General features: G+C 45.2%; 1 protein-coding gene across 3 annotated transcripts in view; it reads left to right on the top strand.

Moving 5' to 3' along the window:
- The window catches only part of PLEKHA2 (pleckstrin homology domain containing A2), a 72,184-nt gene that overhangs the window by 19,041 nt on the left and 32,224 nt on the right, over positions 1-20,919 (top strand). For all 3 annotated transcript variants that reach the window (XM_053901060.1, XM_053901059.1, XM_019440737.2), the window contains one exon: positions 7,851-8,014. In XM_053901060.1, coding sequence (XP_053757035.1) covers positions 7,874-8,014 — 141 coding nt within the window. In that variant the 5' untranslated portion in view covers positions 7,851-7,873. The remainder of the gene's footprint in view (positions 1-7,850; positions 8,015-20,919) is intronic.

The raw sequence follows: 20,919 nt of genomic DNA, 5'->3' as shown, positions 1-20,919 counted from the left end.
ATGTTTTTGTTGCTTTTGGCATCTTGATTGCGGTGTATCAATGTTCAGTTTCTCCAGCCTTTTCCCTGAAAATTTCCCCCTTAAAAATTCCTTCTTGAGTGTCTTTGGCTCTCCCCTTAAAGTTATAGGGTCCAGGAGGGTTTGGGCTATCTGTGTCACGTGGGCACGTTTTCTTACCCCTCTGTTGCTGTGGATGTTTGCTTTTTTCACTTCGCACTTCTGTTGGGAACATGCTCTCAGTACATTCCCTTCTCTCTCACATGACTCTCCTGCCTTCAGACTATTTGGAATTTGTTCTTAGGACACATTCAAAATGCAGTGATAGTTAACAAGAGGAGATAGATGCTCCCACACTTCCTAAGTTACAATTTTTGGTCCATTCCCAAGGATGAAACAGCCCTGCTTGTGTCTTGCTGTTATCGTGGTTTTTACCCTGCCCTTGGCATTGGTGAAGCTGCACAGGACACACTTACCTGTGCTGCAGATTTAAACATAGGTGAGCTCTGTACTGATGGCCCACGCGCGTTCCAGCGATAGTGGAGTGACTGCTCATAACCTCCTCACTCTGGTTCCTGTCTGCCGTATTACAGTCCCCTGAGACCTCTGATGTCATTTCCCGATAAACTTTCTCCTGTCGAGTTTAGCAATTGCCTGTTGGTATCCCTCTCACTCACCGGGACACTGCTGTCTCCACCTTCCAACCTAGCAGGGTAACCAGACAAGAGATGTTCTACTGCATATGCCCCACCACATGTTGAGAAACACCATCCTGACTTTCTCGGGAGCAAAATCCCTGAAATTTCCCTGTGCTGCCAACGCGAAGTGATGTGAAAAAAAATCTCCAAATTTCTAAAATAAATTGATGTTTTTTTTCATATTTGAACTGTCAGACGTCGTTTCATAATGGGGACGATACTATTTGAGGTTTTTATCTCTATTATCACTTTCTGTCCCTTTTATCTGCTTCGAAAGTGTCAGGATGGTCAAGCAGATGAATCTCCCTTACTTCACTCTGTTTTTTCCTGTATCTCCAAACTGCACTAGCGATCTTAAAAATAAGACATCCAGTAGAGCAAATTACAGCTTTAATGATGTGATAGCTCTATAGCTTTTTTAAAAGTTTTTTTAAAAAATTAATTTATTTATTTGAGAGAGAGATTGGGGAAGGGGCAGAGAGAGTGGGAGAGAGAATCTCAAGCAGGTTCACTGCTGATAGTGCGGAGCCTGGTGTGTGGGGCTCAGTCTCACCAGCCTGAGTTGAAATGAAGAGTCAGATGCTTAACTGACTAAGCCACCCAGGCACCCCTATAGCTTTTCTTTTAAACATAAATCTATTTATCCATCTCTTCATTCATCTGTTTAGCCATTTATTTAAAAAATGTCAGCCCTGTCTTCTAAGTTTCAAGAAGGAAAATTCCACTAGGGGTCTTTGTCAGGGTTCCTTCTTCATTTTCCCAGAGCACTGGGCATGGTGTGGCTTAGGTGCTATAGCAGTAGAGGAATATAGTTATTCATGTGGGTGTGAATACTGAGTTGGCCTTAAGGACAGGGGGTTCTCTTATGGAGACCAGAGAGTAAGGAACCAAACCTGCAGGGGAAAGAATGAGCCTCTCTAAGAGGATGTTGCAATAGTAGGTAAGAAACCCAAACCCAGCTAGTTTGGAGAGTGCCAAAGCCCTCTGGGTAGGTACCTGGCTCTTGGGCAATTGTGATGCATAGTGCTTTATGAGATTTAATACTTTGGGGCACCTGGATGGCTTGGTTGGTGTGACTGTTGATCTCAGAGTCATGAGTTTAAGCCCCATGTTGGGTGTAGAGCTTACTTTAAAAAAAAAAAAAAGACTTTGAAACACCAAAAGGTCCCAAGAAAGCTATAATTGAGGCAAGGTTTTGTTTGTTTGTGGAATCTGGAGACTTGACAAATTTATTCTCAGCTTCAAAATGTATACACTCGGGTCAGGGTGTGTGTGCAGTTAAATAGCTTTCCCACCTGCTGAATAAAGGGGAGCACACATTCCCTGTAGAATATTTGGAAGATTTGGAAAATACACAGAAGTAAATAAAATTCACCCATAACCTATAGATAAGAACTGCCAATATTTTGATGTCTATATGTCAGTCTTTTTCTATCCAAATATAGAAATACAAAAATAATATTTAGGGGATCGAGATCATATTCTTTTTTTCCCCCAAGTTTATTTATTTAGTTTGAGAGAGACAGAGAGAGTGTGAGCAGGGGAGGTGCAGAGAGAGAGGGAGAATCTCAAGCAGGCTGTGTCCTGATAGCGTGGGACTCAAACTCATGAAACTCATGAAACTCAAACCCGAGATGATATTCTAAGTCATATTATATATTTAAAAAATTTATGGTATAATGAGTTTCTCCCTGATTTATTTAAAATTCTTTGGAAACATAGTTTTTTTTAATGCTTCTGTAACATTTCCTTATGTGAATGTCCCCTAATTTAATTATCCCCTAATCATTGGGACATTCAGGGCATTTTCAACTTGTTGTTATTAGAAATTCTATTACAGCTGTCATTTAAAATCTTTTAATCTTTTTTTAATGTTTATTTTTTTATTTAAAAATTAAAAAAAAAATGTTTATTTTTGAGAGACAGAGTGAGCGGGGTGGGGGGTGCAGAGAGAGAGGGAGACACAGAATCCAAAGCAGCCTCCAGGCTCTGAGCTGTCAGCACAGAGCCCAACAAGGGGCTCGAACTCATGAACCATGAGATCATGACCTGAGCCAAAGCCAGACACTTAACTGACTGAGCCACCAGGTGCCCCCAAATTTTAATCTTTATTTGCATCTTTATTTATTTGGATCCAGTCCTAGAAGTAGAATCACTGGGTCAAAGGGTATGAACATATTTAGCTCTTTTGTTATATATTGCCAAATGGTCTTCCACAAAAGTTCATGCTCTTGTCCTGGGTGTGTAAGAGCCCTAAGAAATCTTTTCAAGTAGATGACATTTGTTTCCAGAAGCAATCTTCTCTTTACATTCTTAACCCACTAGTGCTTCTGTCTCCCATTGGTGTGTGTTCTTTTTCCTTAGGGTGTTGGTCACAGCTGTCTCTTATTTTAATCAGCCTGATAAATATGTCAGTTGCCTCAATTCGTAGGGGACAGTTTTATTCTTGGATTAAACATTCTCCAGTAATGGAAAGTAAGACATTGAAATGGTCAGTCAAGGAGATATTTTAGACAGATATCTCCCAGTGCCCTTCACCTCATCTAAAGGTAGAAGGCACTTGAATCTTCTAATGAGCTTCATTTGGTCAACTGCAAATGTTGGCCAGCAATCTTGATTTATTTGACATTAACCCATCTTCTGTTGCTCATCAATGGGTAACTCCATGCAGTTCACTTTTTGCTCAGTCTCACTTTTACCACAAATTAAATATTTAACATATTTTCAAGTGCAGTGCATACTTAGGAACTTGTATACTGAAGAAATCTGGATCATATAAAATTTTCCTCTTTTTTTAAAAAAACATTTATTTACTTTGGGTGGGGGAAGGGCAGAGAGAGAGGTAGAGTGAGAATCCCAAGCAGGCTCTGCACTGTCAGCGCTGAGCCTGATGCAGGGCTTGAACTCATGAACTGTGAGATCATGACCTGAGACAAAATCAAGAGTCTGATGCTTAACTGACTGAGCCAACCAGGCACCCCAGCCTCTTTTCTATTTTACTTTTCATTAAAATGCATTATTCAGTTATTTGGATTATGGGAGGGCATGTTTTGACTTGGTTTGATTGTGTGTGTGTGTGTGTGTGTGAGTGTGAGAGAGACAGAGAGAACACACTATTGTATGTATACATAATTTTGATTTGCATTTAACAAAGTCTAGGAAGGAAGATGAAGCAGGAAGCAAACGTGAAAAAAATGTTCAGCCTCACTAGGCATCATTATATATTTAAAACTAGCAACAGTTTAAAATGAGAACATCCAATGTATATACGATTCTAGAGATGGTAACGTTATATTGCTGACTGTGATGTAAACAGAAAATATTTTTAGGAAGTAACTTTGTAATAGGTCTCAAGAATTTTAAAAGATCATTACCTATGACCTAGTCGTATTATTGCTTGGAAATTATGTATGCTGTTTCCATGTAAGAGGAGAAAGAAAGCATGAAAATAAGAATTTTAACATTATTTATATAATCAAAAATTGAGTATAATCTGTCTGATCCTAGAGAAATGGTTAAGTAAATTATAGTAAATGCAGTTTAGTAATGTTATGCAACCATTAAAGGCAATTGTTATAAAGACTATGTAGCAACATGGAACATGTTTATGATATAATTTAAAAATTTTAAAAGGCCAATTATGCGGATAGGGGCATGAAAAAGCTTGCAAAAGTGAAAATGGTTGGCCAGAGTGAATTTTTTTAAATTCCAGCATTGTTATGCTCTGAGTTTTGCACCAAAAATTGGAAAATTCTAGGGAGGTTTGACGTGCTTTGGAAAGAGGCTACTGAGTGGAGTGGAATTGAGGTCCCTTCCTCTACAAATATTCTGTACTTTTTGTCACCATTGTGTTGTGGAGGCTCAGAAGGTACTAGGTTTCATTATGCTACTAGAGCAAAGGCTTCATTATGCTACTAGGGCTAGTCCGGGGCAGGGGTGTCTGGTGCTGCACCCCAGCAAGAACATTTGGCATGTTGTCCCAGGAGGTGGGGAGAGAGTCATTGTCAGGGTGTGGGGCCCAGGACATGGGTTGGGGGTAACTACTGGGATAAAGCACCCTCTAAAACAACCCCCACCCGTAGGTTTACACCAGAGAATTTGGATTCAAATGAAATTTAAGATAGCAAGTGATTTTAGAGAGTCACAAAATGGGCTAAAACCATATAATTGGAGAAATGTTGTGAGAGAGAACATTACAATGCTTTGCCTTGGTCTTAGGAGGGGAATTTGGGGTGACTGTGCGTACATGTGCATCAAGGTGTTTTTCTCCCCTCATGAATCAATTAGTAGCACTTCCGTTTCTCCCCTCAGTGCCCACTTGTTGGGGCTGCGCTTGGGGTGGCTGAGATCACTCTACTGGGGGGGGGGGGGCTTTCCAGGAAAAAGAGGAGGAGCCAAGGGGACTTGCAAGATGGTGGTGGCAGGTTGAAGAGTAGGGAGAGGGGATTGGGGGTTTGGGAGCTGCAGACTCCCTGTACCAAACCTTAGCCGCTGTTCTGACAAAGGATTCACAAATGGGGTCAGAATGAACTGACAGAGGACTGGGGGTTAGGACCTCAGGTTTGTGTCTGGTGCGCCATCTTGTGAGTGTGTTGCCTCTGTGTGGGTCGGCTAGTCATAACAACGTTTACACATGATGCTTGCTTCTCCTGCAGCCCATCCTTTCTCCTCACCACCCACACTCTCGATGAGCTCCATGACTCAGCTGCTTCCCAGGACATCTGAGCAGCTTTTTTTTCTGGCGATAAAACCATAGCCAGGAGACATAACCAGAATCCTTTTTGTTATCCTTCTTTTGGCACATGAGGATCCTCTCCCATTCATGGATCATGTCAATGGGAAGCCCCTCAACAAAAGTAGACTGTTGGAGGATTGTAGAAAGAGTGCCTTCCCTAGCCTGTGACCTGACAAAAAGACTGGCACTGATGAATCCTGTAGGCTGAAAAGGGAACATTTGAAAGCCCGCATGAAGTTGGATGCTGTGCTTACCAACTGGGGCTAGAGACAGTCGGCTTGGTTATCCCACTGCAGTTTATAAGCTTTCTCTTAGAGATGTTCCAGGAGTGGCAATAGTCCTGACCTCCCCTGGAAATTCTATCTCTGTGGCTAGGCTGCCACCAAGGGAATTTACTGAGTTTTCCTGAGGGTTGGGTGAGCTCCCTCAAGGAGCTGTGCATGGGACTATGCACGGGATGCCTGGGTCATCCTAGCCTTTCTGCGTGGGACTCCGATTTTCCTGATTCTCTGGGGGGTGGGGAACTGCATCCTGTCTCAGGGCTGTGCTCCTTCCCAACCAACACCGCCTCCCGTCTTTAACTCAGCGTTTGCTAGAAGACTTGAAATTCCTCCTATGGTGCTTGTTCCTGACTCTTGGCTCAAGCCCATCTCTTCCCCTTTCCTGACCTCATGCTCTCCCCACTGTGAAACGGGAGCCAGGGTGGACGCTCAGCTCGGGAAAGCGCTGGGAAGCAGGGGTCTGGCTGCAGGCACCTGTGACGGACGTAATGCTGTTTCCACTTCCTCCACTTCTGCTGTACTTCCTTCTCCTCCACCATCTTTTAAAACCCCGTCTTTCCACTTTTTATCTTCTCACCTTCCCTTTTACTTCTCCTTTTCTTCCCTCTTAGCTGTGCTGCTTCATCTTTGTCTTGTTTCTCTGCCTGCTGTACTCTTTTGTCCCCCATCATTACCCATCAAGTGGCCGTTGGGTCCCCTGTCATCTGTCCCCATTGGGAATCTGGGCTGATCTTAACCCGCAATCAAGGATTTACTGTTCATTGGTGTCCTTGTGTGTGTCGGGGGAGGGGGGAGGCACTTTCTTCTTGGGGCAGCCTCTCCACACTGCAGGGCCTCCTGTGGGGGTGGGAGGGAGAGCAGACCACACTGCCAGTAGCTACCCTTCGAATGAGCCTGATCTTGTGGGAATGTGGGACTGGCCTACCCTGGGCTTGCACCACTTTGGGTGCAGCATCTTGGTGGCTTACTTGCTGACCCAGTGTTGTGGTGCAGGCATGGCCGTAAGCCAGCCAGCTCACCACTTTGCTTAGGGCCCTGGTGGGCTTGGGTCATAGTGAGGTTTGCTTGTCAGAGCCAAGCGGGACCCAGTGGTGGGTGGTGTTTGTTCTTGAAAGTCAGAATGTCACATGGCGTTTTCTGGCCCTTGTGTTCCACCTGTGCATCCGGGTTGGGTGTAGCTGCTTGTTGGAAGGCGCTCATCCTCTTTGGGGAGGAGAAGAGAGCTCCTGCCCTTTTGTTTGGCTCTTTGGAGAGTCAGAAGGAAATCATGAGGAGAAGGGAGTCCGGCTTGAAGGCAAAGCTTGTCTCCCATCATCAGAGGCCTTGTTGGAATCTGTGACCGTGTTCATTGGTTGGAGCCTTCTTCTGATTCCTCATTCTTTCAGTCATAAGTGGCCTTTGGGGAACAGCAGAGTGAAGTAAGTGAAGCTAGGGCTGAGGGATGTGGCCCTGCCACAAGGCCCCATGAGCCCCTCAGATTTAATTCCTTAGTACCTTCCTGGAGCTGGAGGGTTTGCTCTTTGTGGCTGCATTCCTGGCAAAGTTTTATGCAGGTATTTGAATTGGAGCTTAAATCCTTTCTGAGTTTCATTGTGTATAAAATTGGGTTATGACCTACTTTACAAGGGCTTTGTAAAGGGTCATCATAATGCCTAGTGTTCGTAAAATGCTTGATGTGCATGGGGCACTTAATTCTCACCAAAATCTTATGAGGTGTAGGTACCACTATTATCCCCATTTTACAGGTGCAGAAACTGAGGTGCAGAAAGATTAGTTTGTAGTCACACAATTCATAAGTAGCTAAAACTGGAATTTGAACCCAGGCCCCTGACCCGAAGTCTAGGCTTATATCCTCTTTTTATGTGTAAAGTTGCATAAGACTCTGCTCGGCACACAGTGGGCCCTCAGGACACTTAGTTGAGACATGTTAATGAATTTTGATGGCTGCTTATCGAACAGAATTGATAGAGGTTTCCAGGATCTGGTTGGGGTGGAACATTTGCTCTGGGGAAAGGGGCTGATATGTAGAAGCCTACCTTCTTACAGAGGTGAGTCAAGCCAGAGTGAAGGTCCTCCAGGTCCTGAGGCAGGGCACCCTTCACCCTCCTCATCAGCACCTCCCTTCTTCCTGCCATGCAGGGTGATGTGAGCAGAGCCCAGGAATGCCTTATGTGGATCGACAGAACCGAATCTGTGGGTTTCTGGACATCGAGGAGAATGAGAACAGCGGCAAGTTTCTGCGGAGGTACTTTATTCTGGACACCCAGGCCAACTGCCTTCTCTGGTACATGGACAACCCCCAGGTGAGAGGCTGCATGGGAAGGTGGCTGGCTGCCTGTCACTGCCTGGGAGGAATACGCATGGGATTAGCTCCAAGCACTTCATCTCTTGTGGGCAGCATCACAGTGGTGGTCAGTAAGGAGTGAAACTCCCTACAACACACACACACACACACACACACACACACACACGCACACACACACACAGCCATCCCAGATACTAGTTTGAGGAAGAAGAAGCTCATTTGTCCTGATCCTGGAGATCTGGTATCTTTTCTTACGCTCAGGAATTTAAAACTTCAGAAGTTCAGCAGAGGCCGGCCCGGCTTGTTTCAGGCTCCAAGGCATGGCTTGCTTTCTTTCACTTCCCTTGTTGTGGCTGTGGCCTCATGGCCACTCCTGCTCTTCCAGTCTGGGGCCCCTCCCTGGCAGGGAGTGTGGCCTGGTTCCCTGAGCTCAACAAACGTTGGACTTCTTTGGTCTCTTGCATCAGGGAGTTGTAGAATCCTGGGTGGGAGATGACCTTGGTGGTCACCTAGTTTTGCTTCTTGATGGTAACAGATGAGAAACTGAGTCTCAGACATTGGAATTGACTTCATCGAGGACATGGCCAGACTTAGGTGACCTGCCTAGCATTTTGTGGCAGTGAGACACAAAGATAGGGTCCCCTACTTTCAATTGCTGGGCTTGGGAGCCCCTGGTGTTGTCAGTGGTATGAGAAAAAGTCTCAAGTCTTTTATTTCTGGTGCTATGAGTGCTGTTGGGTCTTTCCTTCCCATTTCCCTGGAGCAATGGAAGTTTGGTGGAATGAGTCCCCAAAGATTGGCATGGCCCCTGAATGTCAAGTTCATGGGTCACAGCCATGTTGTGGCAGGGAGGAGTGTGGGGCTGAGATCTGGCTCTGGTTCAAAGACTTGGGAAGGGGAAAGTCTGAATGTTCAGGGATGGATATGTGCTTTAAGATGTGCAGTGGAAAAAGATTACTGTGAATCTCTAGGTTATTATCCAGGGACTAACCCTCTAGAGGCCTTTGGCATTTGCCCTCTGGATTTGATGGCGAGAGAACATGCTGTAGATATAGAAAACATACTCTGGTTAGCTGCTGCTAGTCACCTCCTCCAGAAAAAACTTAACCCCTAAATAGAACTGTGCCCCGTGTGTCACCTCTCATTCCTGATAACCTTCTGTTGATCACTTTCATTGAAAATGCTGAGTGTGCAGAATGAACCCTATGAACACTTACATCCTTGACTTAGCCTGGAATGCTTGCCTCTTATAGTGTTTTTGTCTTAGGTTTGCCTTCTGGCCCTACTCTATCATTTTCCTTGCCTTTGTTCTGTACAGGTGCCCCTAGCTGGGTCAACAGAGCCACTGCAAAAGGAAGTGGCATTGTTGGAGGAGCTTGGGATCAAATCTTTGTTGCTGGTCGACTTGGCCCCTGGCATGCCAGGGGTGAGCTAAGGGTGACTCATGGTCTCTGGGTCTTATCATTCCCTTTCTCTTTTTCTCCTTCTGTGTACCTTCTCTGACTCACCTATCATATTAGCTAAGGTAATTCAAAAGTATTTTTATCCTGACCTACCTGCTTACCGCCATGCTTCCTGCTAAGACTGTTCTTAATGCAGATTCATTTGCTTGGGGAATCCTGACTTAACTGTTGCCAGCTACTGCCCCTGAGAGCTGGATGCTCCTTCATATCCTGGACCACAGACTGAGAGCCTTGCTGTCAGTGACAGATCACTCAAGGCCACATTGTTACCATCTCAGATTTCAAATATTGCCAGTTGTCAGGATTTCCCTTGCTCTGTACTGCCCACTGATTTTACTGTTCCTTGGTTCCAGAACCCACACTAACCTTGAATGCTCTGCCCTGGGCCGCCTTACTAGGACCTCTGGGGTGAGCCCTCATCTGCCAAGGGCAGCCTCTTGTACTTCCCTGCTGACTGAGCTCTCGGCTGCACTTTGTGCTAGAGCCTTCTTTGAGTTTGAGTTACCAAATAGAACTTGTGGTCACTGCTGGGGAGTCTTTACAGTTTCCCTGGAAGCAGAGATTTCAGCTGGCCTGGCATATGCCTAAAAAAGCAGAGTCTTGCTGTTGACATAGTTCAGAACAATAGTTTAGAACATTTTCCTCCTTCAGCTGTTGACTTAGCTCATCATTGTGTTAATGGCCAAATAGCCATTCTAGATTTGAGAGTGGATATTTTTATAAGTTGTAAAATAGTATTAGTGAACATTTATTACTGTGTGGCAAGAACTGTTCTAAAGACTTCATGGGGTTTTCATTTTATTCTGACAAGTCTAATTGATAGGTATTATTGTCCTTACTGTAAAGGTGAGGTGGGTGAGGTAGAGAGGGGAAGAATTTGCCCATGGCTACATAGTGAAGAGTTTCAGAGCCAAGATTCCAGCCCTGGCAGTCTGACTCCAGTTCTTCTGCCTTTATTGCTGATAATGAGACCATCATCGTAATGTTGCTTAGGAGGAAGGAAAGCTTTAGAGGCACTCTCTGATTAAGAAAGAGAAGCCAGAGGACGCTCAGGGCTGGGAGGTCCTCTAGGGTAGGGAGCTCATCTGGCTTAGGTTTTGATCCATAGTGTCCAGCATTCAATAAAGGTGTGTGCTCAATGAATGGATGAACAGACCAAAGAGGGCCAAGTGAAGAGTCTGTCCAAAGGGAGGCCTTTGTGAAATGCAGAGTGCCCAACACTGCTCTCCTGGGGTTGGGCTTCCCTTGGGCCTAAATTGAGTGGAAACTCTGCAGAGGCGGACAAAGCAGAGTGCTGGAAGTCAGGAGAAGGGTGGATTGGAGATGATCCCCAGGAGCAAACGGAGAGGGTGGGTGGAGGGGGTGCTCTGCCCCTGAGGAGAGAGACATGGAACTGCGTTCGGTCACTCACTATCTTATTTTTATAGGGCAAAAGAGACGCCTGATAAGGTATCTTAGTTAATAGGCACTAATAAGCAGGGGATTCTTTCAGCCCATGTCTCTGATCTTTGCCTGTTGAAGCCACTTGGTAGTTGGTGGTTATGGAGCCTGTTTTTCCTACTGCTGCTGCTACTATTACTGTTACCTGCTGCTTATGCTTACCGAGCGTGAAATGTTTTACATACATTATCTCATTACGTTCTCCTAATAATCCTGGGACTCAGGGACCGTCATCACTCTGGACGAGGAGCAGGAAGTTTGGCAACTTTGTTCAGAGTCACACAGGTGTTAAAATGTAGAGCTGGAGTTGGAGCCAGGTATAGATGCTCCAGTGCCTGCTTTCTTCACCTGCATCCGCTTCCTCCCACTGATGTCTGTGCTCAGCCCTGTGCAAGGTCCTGGAGACGAGGTGGGAGCTGAATTCAGTGAAGTCTTTGCCACCGGGAAGCTTCAGGTTTAGCTGGAGAGATGAAAACATCACACACGACTGTGGTGCTAAAAATCTCAGCGCAGCTTTATAACAAGATGGCACAGTGTTGAGTTGAATGGCCCAGATGCCAGTAGGTTGGCTGAAGGGGAAGGGGGTGCAGTTTTCTGGTGTGTCTGCCCATCCAGGGAAGGTGTAGGGCCTCAAGGTGGAGCCTCACATGGAAAGTTCTCAGGTCTGGGAGGCGAGATGAAGGATCAGATTCTGGCTCTGCCACTGAGTGGTTTTGTACATTAGGTGAGGTATCTGTGCTCACTGGGCTGTAGGTACTCTAGATGATCTCTAACATGGCTGTCAGCCCTTCGTTTCCTGAAGGGCGAAGAGTAGAGTGAGCTACTGGAGTTTAGCAACACAACTTAACACAGGTTTGCTAAACACGCCCTGTGCACCATAAGCCACTGTGGATGCTGAGGCTCCAGCAGTGCATAGACCGCATCTTTTCCTTCATGGAGCTTACACTGTCGGTGAGGAGGTGGACGATTAAAAAAAAATGTGGCAGGGAGAGTGGGACCCCCACCTTCGTGGAGGGGGGTGGTGCTAGATCCAGATATGGAAGGATGGGTGAGATGAATTATTACCACAAGTGATTCCCATTTGCAGGGCATTTTATAGGTTTTGAAGTGTTTTCACTTATGCTATTTCATTTGATAGGGTTTTTTTTCAATATTTATTTATTTCTGGGAGAGTGCAAGTGGGGGAGGGAGAAGGGACAAGGGATGTGAAGCGGGCTGTGCACTGACAGGCTGACAGCAGTGAGCCTCAAACTCAGGAACTGTGAGATCATGACCTGAGCTGAAGTTGGACGCTTAGCTGACTGAGCCACCCAGGCACCCCTCTCATTTGATTGTTATGCACTCTATCCTAAGCAGAGCCAAAGAGGAAGAGGAAGGTATTCTATGTGAGGGAAACAGCAGTCATTTGGGGACAGAGGCTGTCCCAAGGAGGAAGGTGAGCTCACCTGGTTAGAGTGAGACCCCAAGACCAGGAGTCAGGCACCAAGACAAGGATTTGTGCCAAGCTCTTTCTTAAGGAAATGTTCTTCTGGAAGCTGTCAAGAGAGCTGGGAAGCAGGACAGGGAAGCAGAGGAAGCCAGACAAAGATCTTCCAAGAAGTTGGCAAAGGGTAGGCCTCAGCCTGATGCTGCAGGGGGGCTCGCTGTAGGTTAGGCCTCAGAGTTCTCCGAGAGACATGGGCTTTCGCATGCCCCACTGGACAGTCACTGGTTTTGGCTCTACCAGTGTGGGCAAAACAGCTCCAGAGGCCTGAAGGCTGCCCTCGGAAACAGAGCTACAGGTGCCGGCCATTGTGTGCACAGCAGCCGTGTCTGCTCACGGGATGAATGGCAGGGGTACGCTAGGCATCAGCATGCACGGGCCCAGTACAGCCCCAGATGTCCGATAGAATTTGGATTCAATGTGGTAAAGTTTTTAATACAGGCAGTGGTGACACCAGACCGATATGGGATGAAACCCATTTGCTAAAAAGCACCCCTATAAATAGAAAGTTTCAATATTATTGGTTATGGCCACAGATTTGGCTAATGCTTTTAAAAATTGATACGCTGATAATATTAAGTACACAAATAATTTTTGAACAGAAACAAACATTGGCTGGATCTCCCTGAAACGTCACTATGATATTACAGAACGAGCGCGTGTATTTTAATTTAATGTTGGTCTCTATCATGAGAGAGGAGAGGAAATACCTTAATTGGGCTGCTTTACTTTATTACAGTGACCTACAGAGTGACTAACTATATTTTAGTTGCACAGCAACGCTTATGTTCCACCCTCGTGATGCCCACTTGCCTAAGTAATTGCAAGACGTAATTACAGAAGCATGAAAATACTGTTGTACTAGATGGTTGTTCTTGTCAAATGTACTCTGCGAAGTGTATTTTCTCTCTGTTGACAGAAAAATACTCAGATGCTTTTACTTTGCAAAGGCTGTGATATGAATTATGGATCATTATAACCTTCAGAAAGATTGTTATCTCTCCTGGTAACTCTGGGGTGCAATGAAAGCCCTTTGCTTTTTTTTTTTTTTTAAAGAACTTTTAATAAGTTCTTTCCATTGAAAGTGGCAAGCAGTTTCACCTGTGTTGACAAAAAAGATGGTTATTTGACTATTTTGGGTTTTTGGATATATTAGTAGAATACAGAACAGTGGTAGGAATATATAGAACATATAAATGAGCAATAATGTTGTCTCTTTTTTTAATGTTTATTTTTGAGAGAGAGAGAGAGAGAGAGGGAGAATGAGTAGGGTAGGGGCAGAGAGAGGTGGGTACAGAGGACCTGAGGTGGGCTCTATGCTGACACAGAGCGCCCAATGAGGGGCTCAAACTCACCAACTGCGGGATCATGATCTGAAGTTAGATGCTTAACTGGCTGAGCCACTTAGGCGCCCCGACAATAGTGTTGTCTTAAAGGCTAGGTGAAAATTGCTACTTTTTAAAATTGTGTTTTCTGTCAGAAACCTCCTTGAGCAAAATTTGGCTAGAATCCAACAATATTTAAAAGATCTTTGCATCACATGCTTTACCCTGTCAAAATGCCAAGAACCGGTAAGAGAACTTAAAAAAAATAGCCAATGCATGCATATGGTACAAAATTCAAAATGTAGGACAGCTCACATATAGTGACAGGTTACTCCCTTCCAGTCCTCTGTGCCAGCCACGTCTTTCCCTAGCCAGAGGCAGCCCACATGACCAGTTTCTTGTGTGTCTATCCAGAGATACTCTCTGTATAAACAAGCATCATGATAATTTTCAGATCTTCAGCAGTTGTTTGAGCCAAGTGTTTTTCATTCATGGGTTTTGTGTTATTGGTATGTGTATTAACTTTCCACGTAGACAAATGATTTAATGGGCTAAGTAGAATTTCTGGCATGCTTTTGTCCATACTGTGTTAGAGTAAGGATGCAGAATTCCTTTGGGGAAAAAAAATTCTAAAAGATTGCAAGCAACAGATCTGTACTTTCACCCAAATGCAAATTCTGTTAAGGGAACATTACTATTTAATTAATGTTTTTAGAATTAAAATTATGCATGGACTTTTGGAGAATGAACATAAAATACTAGAGTATAATCATGCGGTTTTTTAAAAAACAATCCTCCTCTTCTTTATAACAAGATGGTACTTTGTCTAAATTAAAAAGAAGTGAAAACCAAGAGGCACTTGGGGAAAATTGTGTTAATAGTTAGCCCTACTTGTTATTAAAGTTCAAGCAACAAAAAGAGAGGAAAGCTGAGAGATGTAGCTGAGGTTTTACCCATGTGAAGCCGTGAAGAAACTGTTCTAAGTTTTCTTAAAATTTGTCTTTGGTTATATTGTTGTTAATGTTTTGCTTTTAGATTTCAGTCTTCAATATTTGTTTGAATATATCTATCATATACATCTATGTTTATGTATTTATAAAACTATATACAAAAGAATGGCATTTTATTATTTTTATTCAAATAATGCCTCTAAGGCAAAGCGGGCAATTGTATATTTGGGAGGGAGCTGCCTGTTAGATTTTGCTTCCGAGCCCGTTTTCTTAGTTCACATCAGCTGAGCACAGAACACTTTGAGGTATACCTTAATTAGGGAAACACCGATCGTTTTTGAGTCTCCTGTCCTCCTCTGTAAAGTAGGGGTAATGATATTAATTATATCTCCCTCTGACATAGTTGCCGTAAAGATTAAATAATTTTTGTGAAAGTGCTTGCATAAACTCTAAAGTGTCACCGAGATGTTACTTGTTCACAGTGAGACATTTTTCTAGGGTTTCCTGGAATGTCAGTGGTGGTGGTGCAAGGTGAATAGGGAGGAAGGGACAGATCCAGAGGCCCTGTGAAGGAAGAAAATGACAGGCTTGGTGACTGACAGAAGGGTGAAGGAGAGCATTCGGAGGTTTAGGACCAGGCTGACTGGGAGAGAGTGTGGATCCGCGGGCAGATGCGGGGCAGTGGGGTACGGGGCCAGTTCGAGGCTGGAGGGGAAATGACTCTTGAATTTGAGGCATGTGTGGAGGGGGCTGCCTTGAGCACAGGGGTGAAGGTGTTGGCTTACTTTTTTTTTTATTTTTAATTTAAAAATTTTTTTAAGGTTTTTATTTGAGAGAGAGAGAGCAAGCACAGGAGACGTAGAGAGGGTGGGGGGAAGAGTGAATCACAAGCAGGCTCCACACTGTCAGTGCAGAGCCCAATATGGGGCTTGAACCCATTGAAACATGAGATCATGACCTGAGCCGAAATCAAGAGTTGGACCCTCAACCGACTGAACTATCCAGGCACCCTGAAGGGGGTTGGCTTATTGAGTTTAAGGTTTTAGTTTTAGAACCATTTTTGTGGCCAGTAGTTGGAGTCTTGGAATCTGAATGTGTCCAGGGGATTATCTACAGCCAGGGCCTTGGTGCACGTCTTTTGGTCACTATCACCAGGATTTGGGGGAGGGAAATAAAGGGGCTGGGAATGTGGTGGCAGGAGACTTACAAATCATAAAGTCCAGCCACTGGCTGAAGCCGGTGCTGATGTGTGTCAGTGAAAAAGAGGCATCCAGATAATAGAATGCAAGCATTATACCAACACAGCAATTTATGATACAGAGTTGACTTTTCTGGAAGGCAAAGATTAAATGTGTATTTTGAACTATAGAATGAGGAGAATAGCCATGGACATTTCACTCTTCCTCAAGTTAGTTATCAGGAAGTGGAGCTGCAGAGTGGAGGGGAGGAGATGTATTTGACACCAGAGCAACAGGTCAAGCCACTGTCTGGATCACCTAATCCCTGGGAATAGCTTGGTTACTTTCCTTTTGGTTATTCTTATTCTAGGGTGAGGGCTGTGGAATGTGGGGCAGAGGGAATTATGCTTTCCCCTCTGTTCCCATCACATGGCTCTTCCTAGGCAAGTCTTTCTTTTCTGAGAGTCTGTGTCTGGCCTTGGCTTCTGGTGGTTTGAGTTGTGGTTTCAGCCCATGGGCAGCCATGTTGGCTCAGGGCCTAGTTGTGGGATTTCCACATACATTCCCTTCCTCCTTCTCCCACTAGTTAACTAGCAAGCTGTTTTTGACCACCTAATGTGTTCTGCTAGGCACCACTGAGGGATATGAGAGAAGGTAAGATGGCTAGCCTCTCTCTTTCCCCCTTTCTACTCTGAATCCCCAGTCTTTTGGAGTTTGGCAGCCAAGAGCCAGTTTGACCAGTTCCTGCCCTGCCCAGCTTGGGTAACTATATAGGGCCTCTTTTGGTGTAACCCTGCTGGTCCTGCTCTTGTATTTACCTTTCAATGATAATCAACTCTCAGATAATGAGCAGGTCCTTGTACATTTGAAGGATTGTCTCACGGGAGGTGGCAAGGTACAAAGGAAAGAGCATGAGATTGGAGAATCAGAAAGGGTTGGGTTTGCGTACTGGCCTGACTACTCAGTGCATGTGTGACCTTGAACAAGTTGCTTCACCTGCTCAGTCCTTAGTATCTTCATCTGTAAAATGGGATTGCTAGGATGAAGCAATGCGTAGGAGTACCTAGCGACAGGCCTGGTGCATAATAGACTCTACATATGCATCAGCTTCCTTTTTTCTTCCTCCAGTTGTGCTTTGCCAGAGTATCGGATTGATGTTGGGAGTTACAAGCTCTGCCTTTATCTGCTTGTTGAGGAAGTCATTTCCCCACCTTGAGCCTTAGAGGACTCATATGGTGAATGATGAGGGATCACCAGAACCTTAGTGTTGTTGTGCTGTGAGTTTATGACTCTATAGTTGGTCATTTCTGTGTTCCCTGTTACTCTCATTAGAAGATGGGAAAGGCAGCAGGAGACACACGGGTAAAAATTTTCTATTTCAACAAGAAATAATGTTGCTTCTGGAAAACAGGCTTACTATAGGAGGTGTGTCACATCTCTGTGTGGGCATGTCTGCTCCTTCCTTGGTAATGGAAAAGAATAAACTCTACGCTTTTCACTCATGGGAAGTGGGAGCTTCTTTGAGGTCCTTGGTGGCAGAACACTTGAGCAAAAAGCAAGGTGTTGGCAGTATCGTCATAAAAACTTGTCAGTCATTCGGAGCGCCTGCATGGCTCAGTTGGTTAAGCAGCCAACCCTTGATTTCAGCTCAGGTCATGATCTCGTGGTTCATAGGTTTGAGCCCCATATCGGGCTCTGTGCTGATGGCAAAGAACCTGCTTGGGATTCTCTCTCTCTGTCTCTCTCTCTGCCCCACCCCTGCTGTTTCTCTCTCTCTCAATAAATAAATAAACTTAAAACAAAAACTGTCCACCATTTAATGGGAACCTGTCCTGTGCCCTACATTGTTCCAGAAAATTTAGAATGCTCCTGACTTAACAGACATCCTCACACACAATTGCTGACAGCCTCATGTGGCACTGGAATCCCCTTTCTGTCTCCCTGCCCACCGCCCCGCCTTTCCCTTCCTCCCTGTTTACTGCTGGTGCAGCAGCCAGGGTCACCCTGTACACTGCCACTGGGCGTGACTTTCTCTCACCAGCTGCTACATTGCCAGCGCACAGTCAGCAGGACCAGCCAGTGTGTGCAGCATTGGTCCTCAAAACAGGCAGCACCGTGGAATCAGTGGGGAGCTTGAGAAACATACAGGTGCCTGGGCCCTACCCCAGATCAGCCAAAACTGAGGATGAGGCATGGGTATTAGTTTGTTTAAAAACATCCCCAGGTTGGGGCACCTGGGTGGATCAGTCTGTTGAGTGTTCAACTCTTGACTTTTGTCTCAGGTCATGATCTCACGGTTCATGGGATCGAGTCTCACTTTGGACACTGTGTTGACAGCATGGAGCCTGCTTGGGATTCTCTCTCCCTGTCTCCTCTGCGTCTCTCTCTCTCTCTCTCTCTCTCTCAAAATCAATAAAAAAAACCCCCACAAATATATATATATATATATATATATATATATATATCCCCAGGTGATTCACATAGTAGTCTTCCCATCAGCCTGTCTCCATTCCGCATCTGCTTAGATGCTCTCATCTCGATGCTTCTCGTCCTTCTCCTCAAGCCCTTGACCCTCTTGTAGCTGGGACTCAATCCTTTTATGCCCCCTGCCCCTTATTGTTGTCCCTCTGGAACCCTACCCAAGGTCATGGGAAATGCAAACTCAGTGACAGCCAAGTTCAAAACATGAACAAGTCATTCCAAAGAAACGTCATTCGCCAGTGGTGGATGGGAGGCCTTTGGCACTCTGAGTATAGCAGGCTTTTATGGACTGGTTTGGGAACTTGTCCACCATGTAAATGGTGTTTGTTTGTTTGTTTGTTTTAAGTTGAGGAGTCTGCTCTGTAGAGGAATACGATTCCACTCATGTCCTCAATGTGCTTAAAATCTAGTAAGAAGAGACTTAAACTCACAGAAAAATATACTCCAATACAGAATCAAGGGCTAGATTTTGTCATGTAGACCAGTTGTTCTCAAACTTGGGCCTGTGTAGGGATCACTTGGGAACATTTAAAAAATGTGCATGTTCTGACCACATTCCACTTGACTCTGATTCAGTGTTTTTTGGGTGAGGCCTGAGCCCGGGCCTTTTCAGGCGAGCTCCCTAGGAGATTCTGATGTGCACCAAAGTTGGAGAAGGATTGGTGTACGTGAATTAAGAGAGGGACAGACTGCAGTCAGCATCCTCTTGTCTTTTCCCTGGAAGAGACAGTTTGTGGCCTGGAGAGGCAGCTTGCATAGGCTCTGACGCCCTGCCCCTCCCCAGGTGCTGTTTCCTGGCATCCCTGGCCTGACAGCTGGCTGCCTGAGGTCCTCAGCTCAGGCATGTTGGCACATTCTTCCTTGACCAGGAAGTGTCTGCCTGGGGCTGCCACCCTGGCAGTGAGCTGTCACCATTAATCTCCTAGGTCCAGTAATTGGAGTGGACACAGCGCCATCCCTCTGGATCAAGGCTCGGTGATCTTGGGGCTGTTTACTCCTGTCATTCATTTTCCCCCAGGTGGGGAGGAAGATGGGGGGAAACTGCATTTACAGACACTCATCATATTTTCCTGGCTTCTCATGGTGGAGGTGCATGTGAGCCTAGAAGCAGACTGAGGGGTAGGCTGTGGGTGAAGGTGGTGAAGACGCCCCTGCCCTCAGGTAGCTGGGCCTGGAGAACGGCTGCTGTGTATTTCTGCAGCGGGAGAGCTGAAGGAGGCAGGGGGCGGAGGGGGGAGCAATGGAGAGGGTGGGGGGGATGAAGTAGTTGAAATCTGATCGGCTCATATCTGTCATTATGTGTGGGTTAGTGTCCGAATGGTTCCCCAGATCTCACTTCATCTCTCATAATTCCAGATACCTCTGGAGGCCTTCGGGCTGTGGTTTGGGGTGAGGAGAGGGAGTTGTGCAAGACCAGCTCTGAGACTTGGCATGTGTATCTTGTAATTAGCCTTGTGGGTCGGGGAAAGGAGCTGCCGTGTGCTGGGCTCTCCCTCTGCATTTTCATGCTGTTCTCACAATGAGCCTATGAAACAGGGTTTGTCGTCTCCATTTTATAGGTACAGAAACTTGCCTGCAGTCATAGGGCGATAATGTCACAGCCAGAATTCCAACCACTCGAGCTTTTAAAATTTTATCGTGCTGCTTGCTTCTAGGGCATTGGGTTGAAGTCAGGAGATCTGAGCATTTATGTGAAGTGGAACAAATCCCCTCACTCACAAATCCCCTCACTTTCCTCCAATGCCAAATGGGGGCTGGGAGTGGGCCAGGTGCTCTGTGTCCAGCAGAGGCCCGTGGCTCCATGTGTCCATCCAGAGTGACTCACGGTCTCCTTGGGGCAGTGTCAGATGCTCACTGGCCTTTTGGAGTCCTGTGGCTCCTTTTTGGACTCTGATTTAGGGGCACAGGACCTATCTCTCTTTATACAATAGAGGTTTCCTTAAAAGTAAACAAAATGCTGTCACTGTGTATTTGAAAAAAATGTGTAAATCAGATCATCCATATTTGAAATGCTAATCTGGAGACTCACAAGGCAGCATTTTAGATTTATAGCCTCATTTGTAAAAGGGAGAGGGGGAATATCCTTTCTGAATTTCTTACTCTAAAATTTAAGGGCTCTGAGAATCCTTTCACTGTGGTATTATCCCCATCCCTTTTTTCCTGAATAGAAAATTTCATATCTTGCATTTGCTTCAAGTGATGTGTGTTAATTTAGTTAATTGGGCCTAGAAGGACTCTTCCCTGCCATGTAAGATACTTCTTAAGGGCAGTCTTCTGGAATGACCGGTCATTTCACTGCTAACCCTTTAGGAAATTCACTAAATTCTCATTATCCAAGATTCATCTCTGTTTATTGCTTTGAGATAACCCCAGGTAAAGGGGACTTCAGGGTTATTCTTTGAGGCTATTGCAACAGTTTAAGAGGTCACCAGGAGCTGTGGACAGGGTCTCAGGTCCATGGGGGAGTGAATTTTCCACGTTATAAATTAGAAACTCCATAGCTGTGATTTCTAACCTCGGTCATTTCTTTGATATGCTACCATCCCTGTGTCATCATTATTTCATTTCTAACAGTGGAGAAAT

The sequence above is a fragment of the Panthera pardus genome, unplaced genomic scaffold (assembly GCF_024362965.1).
Source record: "Panthera pardus isolate Hobbes unplaced genomic scaffold, ASM2436296v1 HiC_scaffold_13, whole genome shotgun sequence".
Taxonomy (NCBI): Eukaryota; Metazoa; Chordata; class Mammalia; order Carnivora; family Felidae; genus Panthera; species Panthera pardus.
Note: the sequence above shows the minus strand (reverse complement) of the source record. Positions and strands in the feature narration are given on the sequence as shown.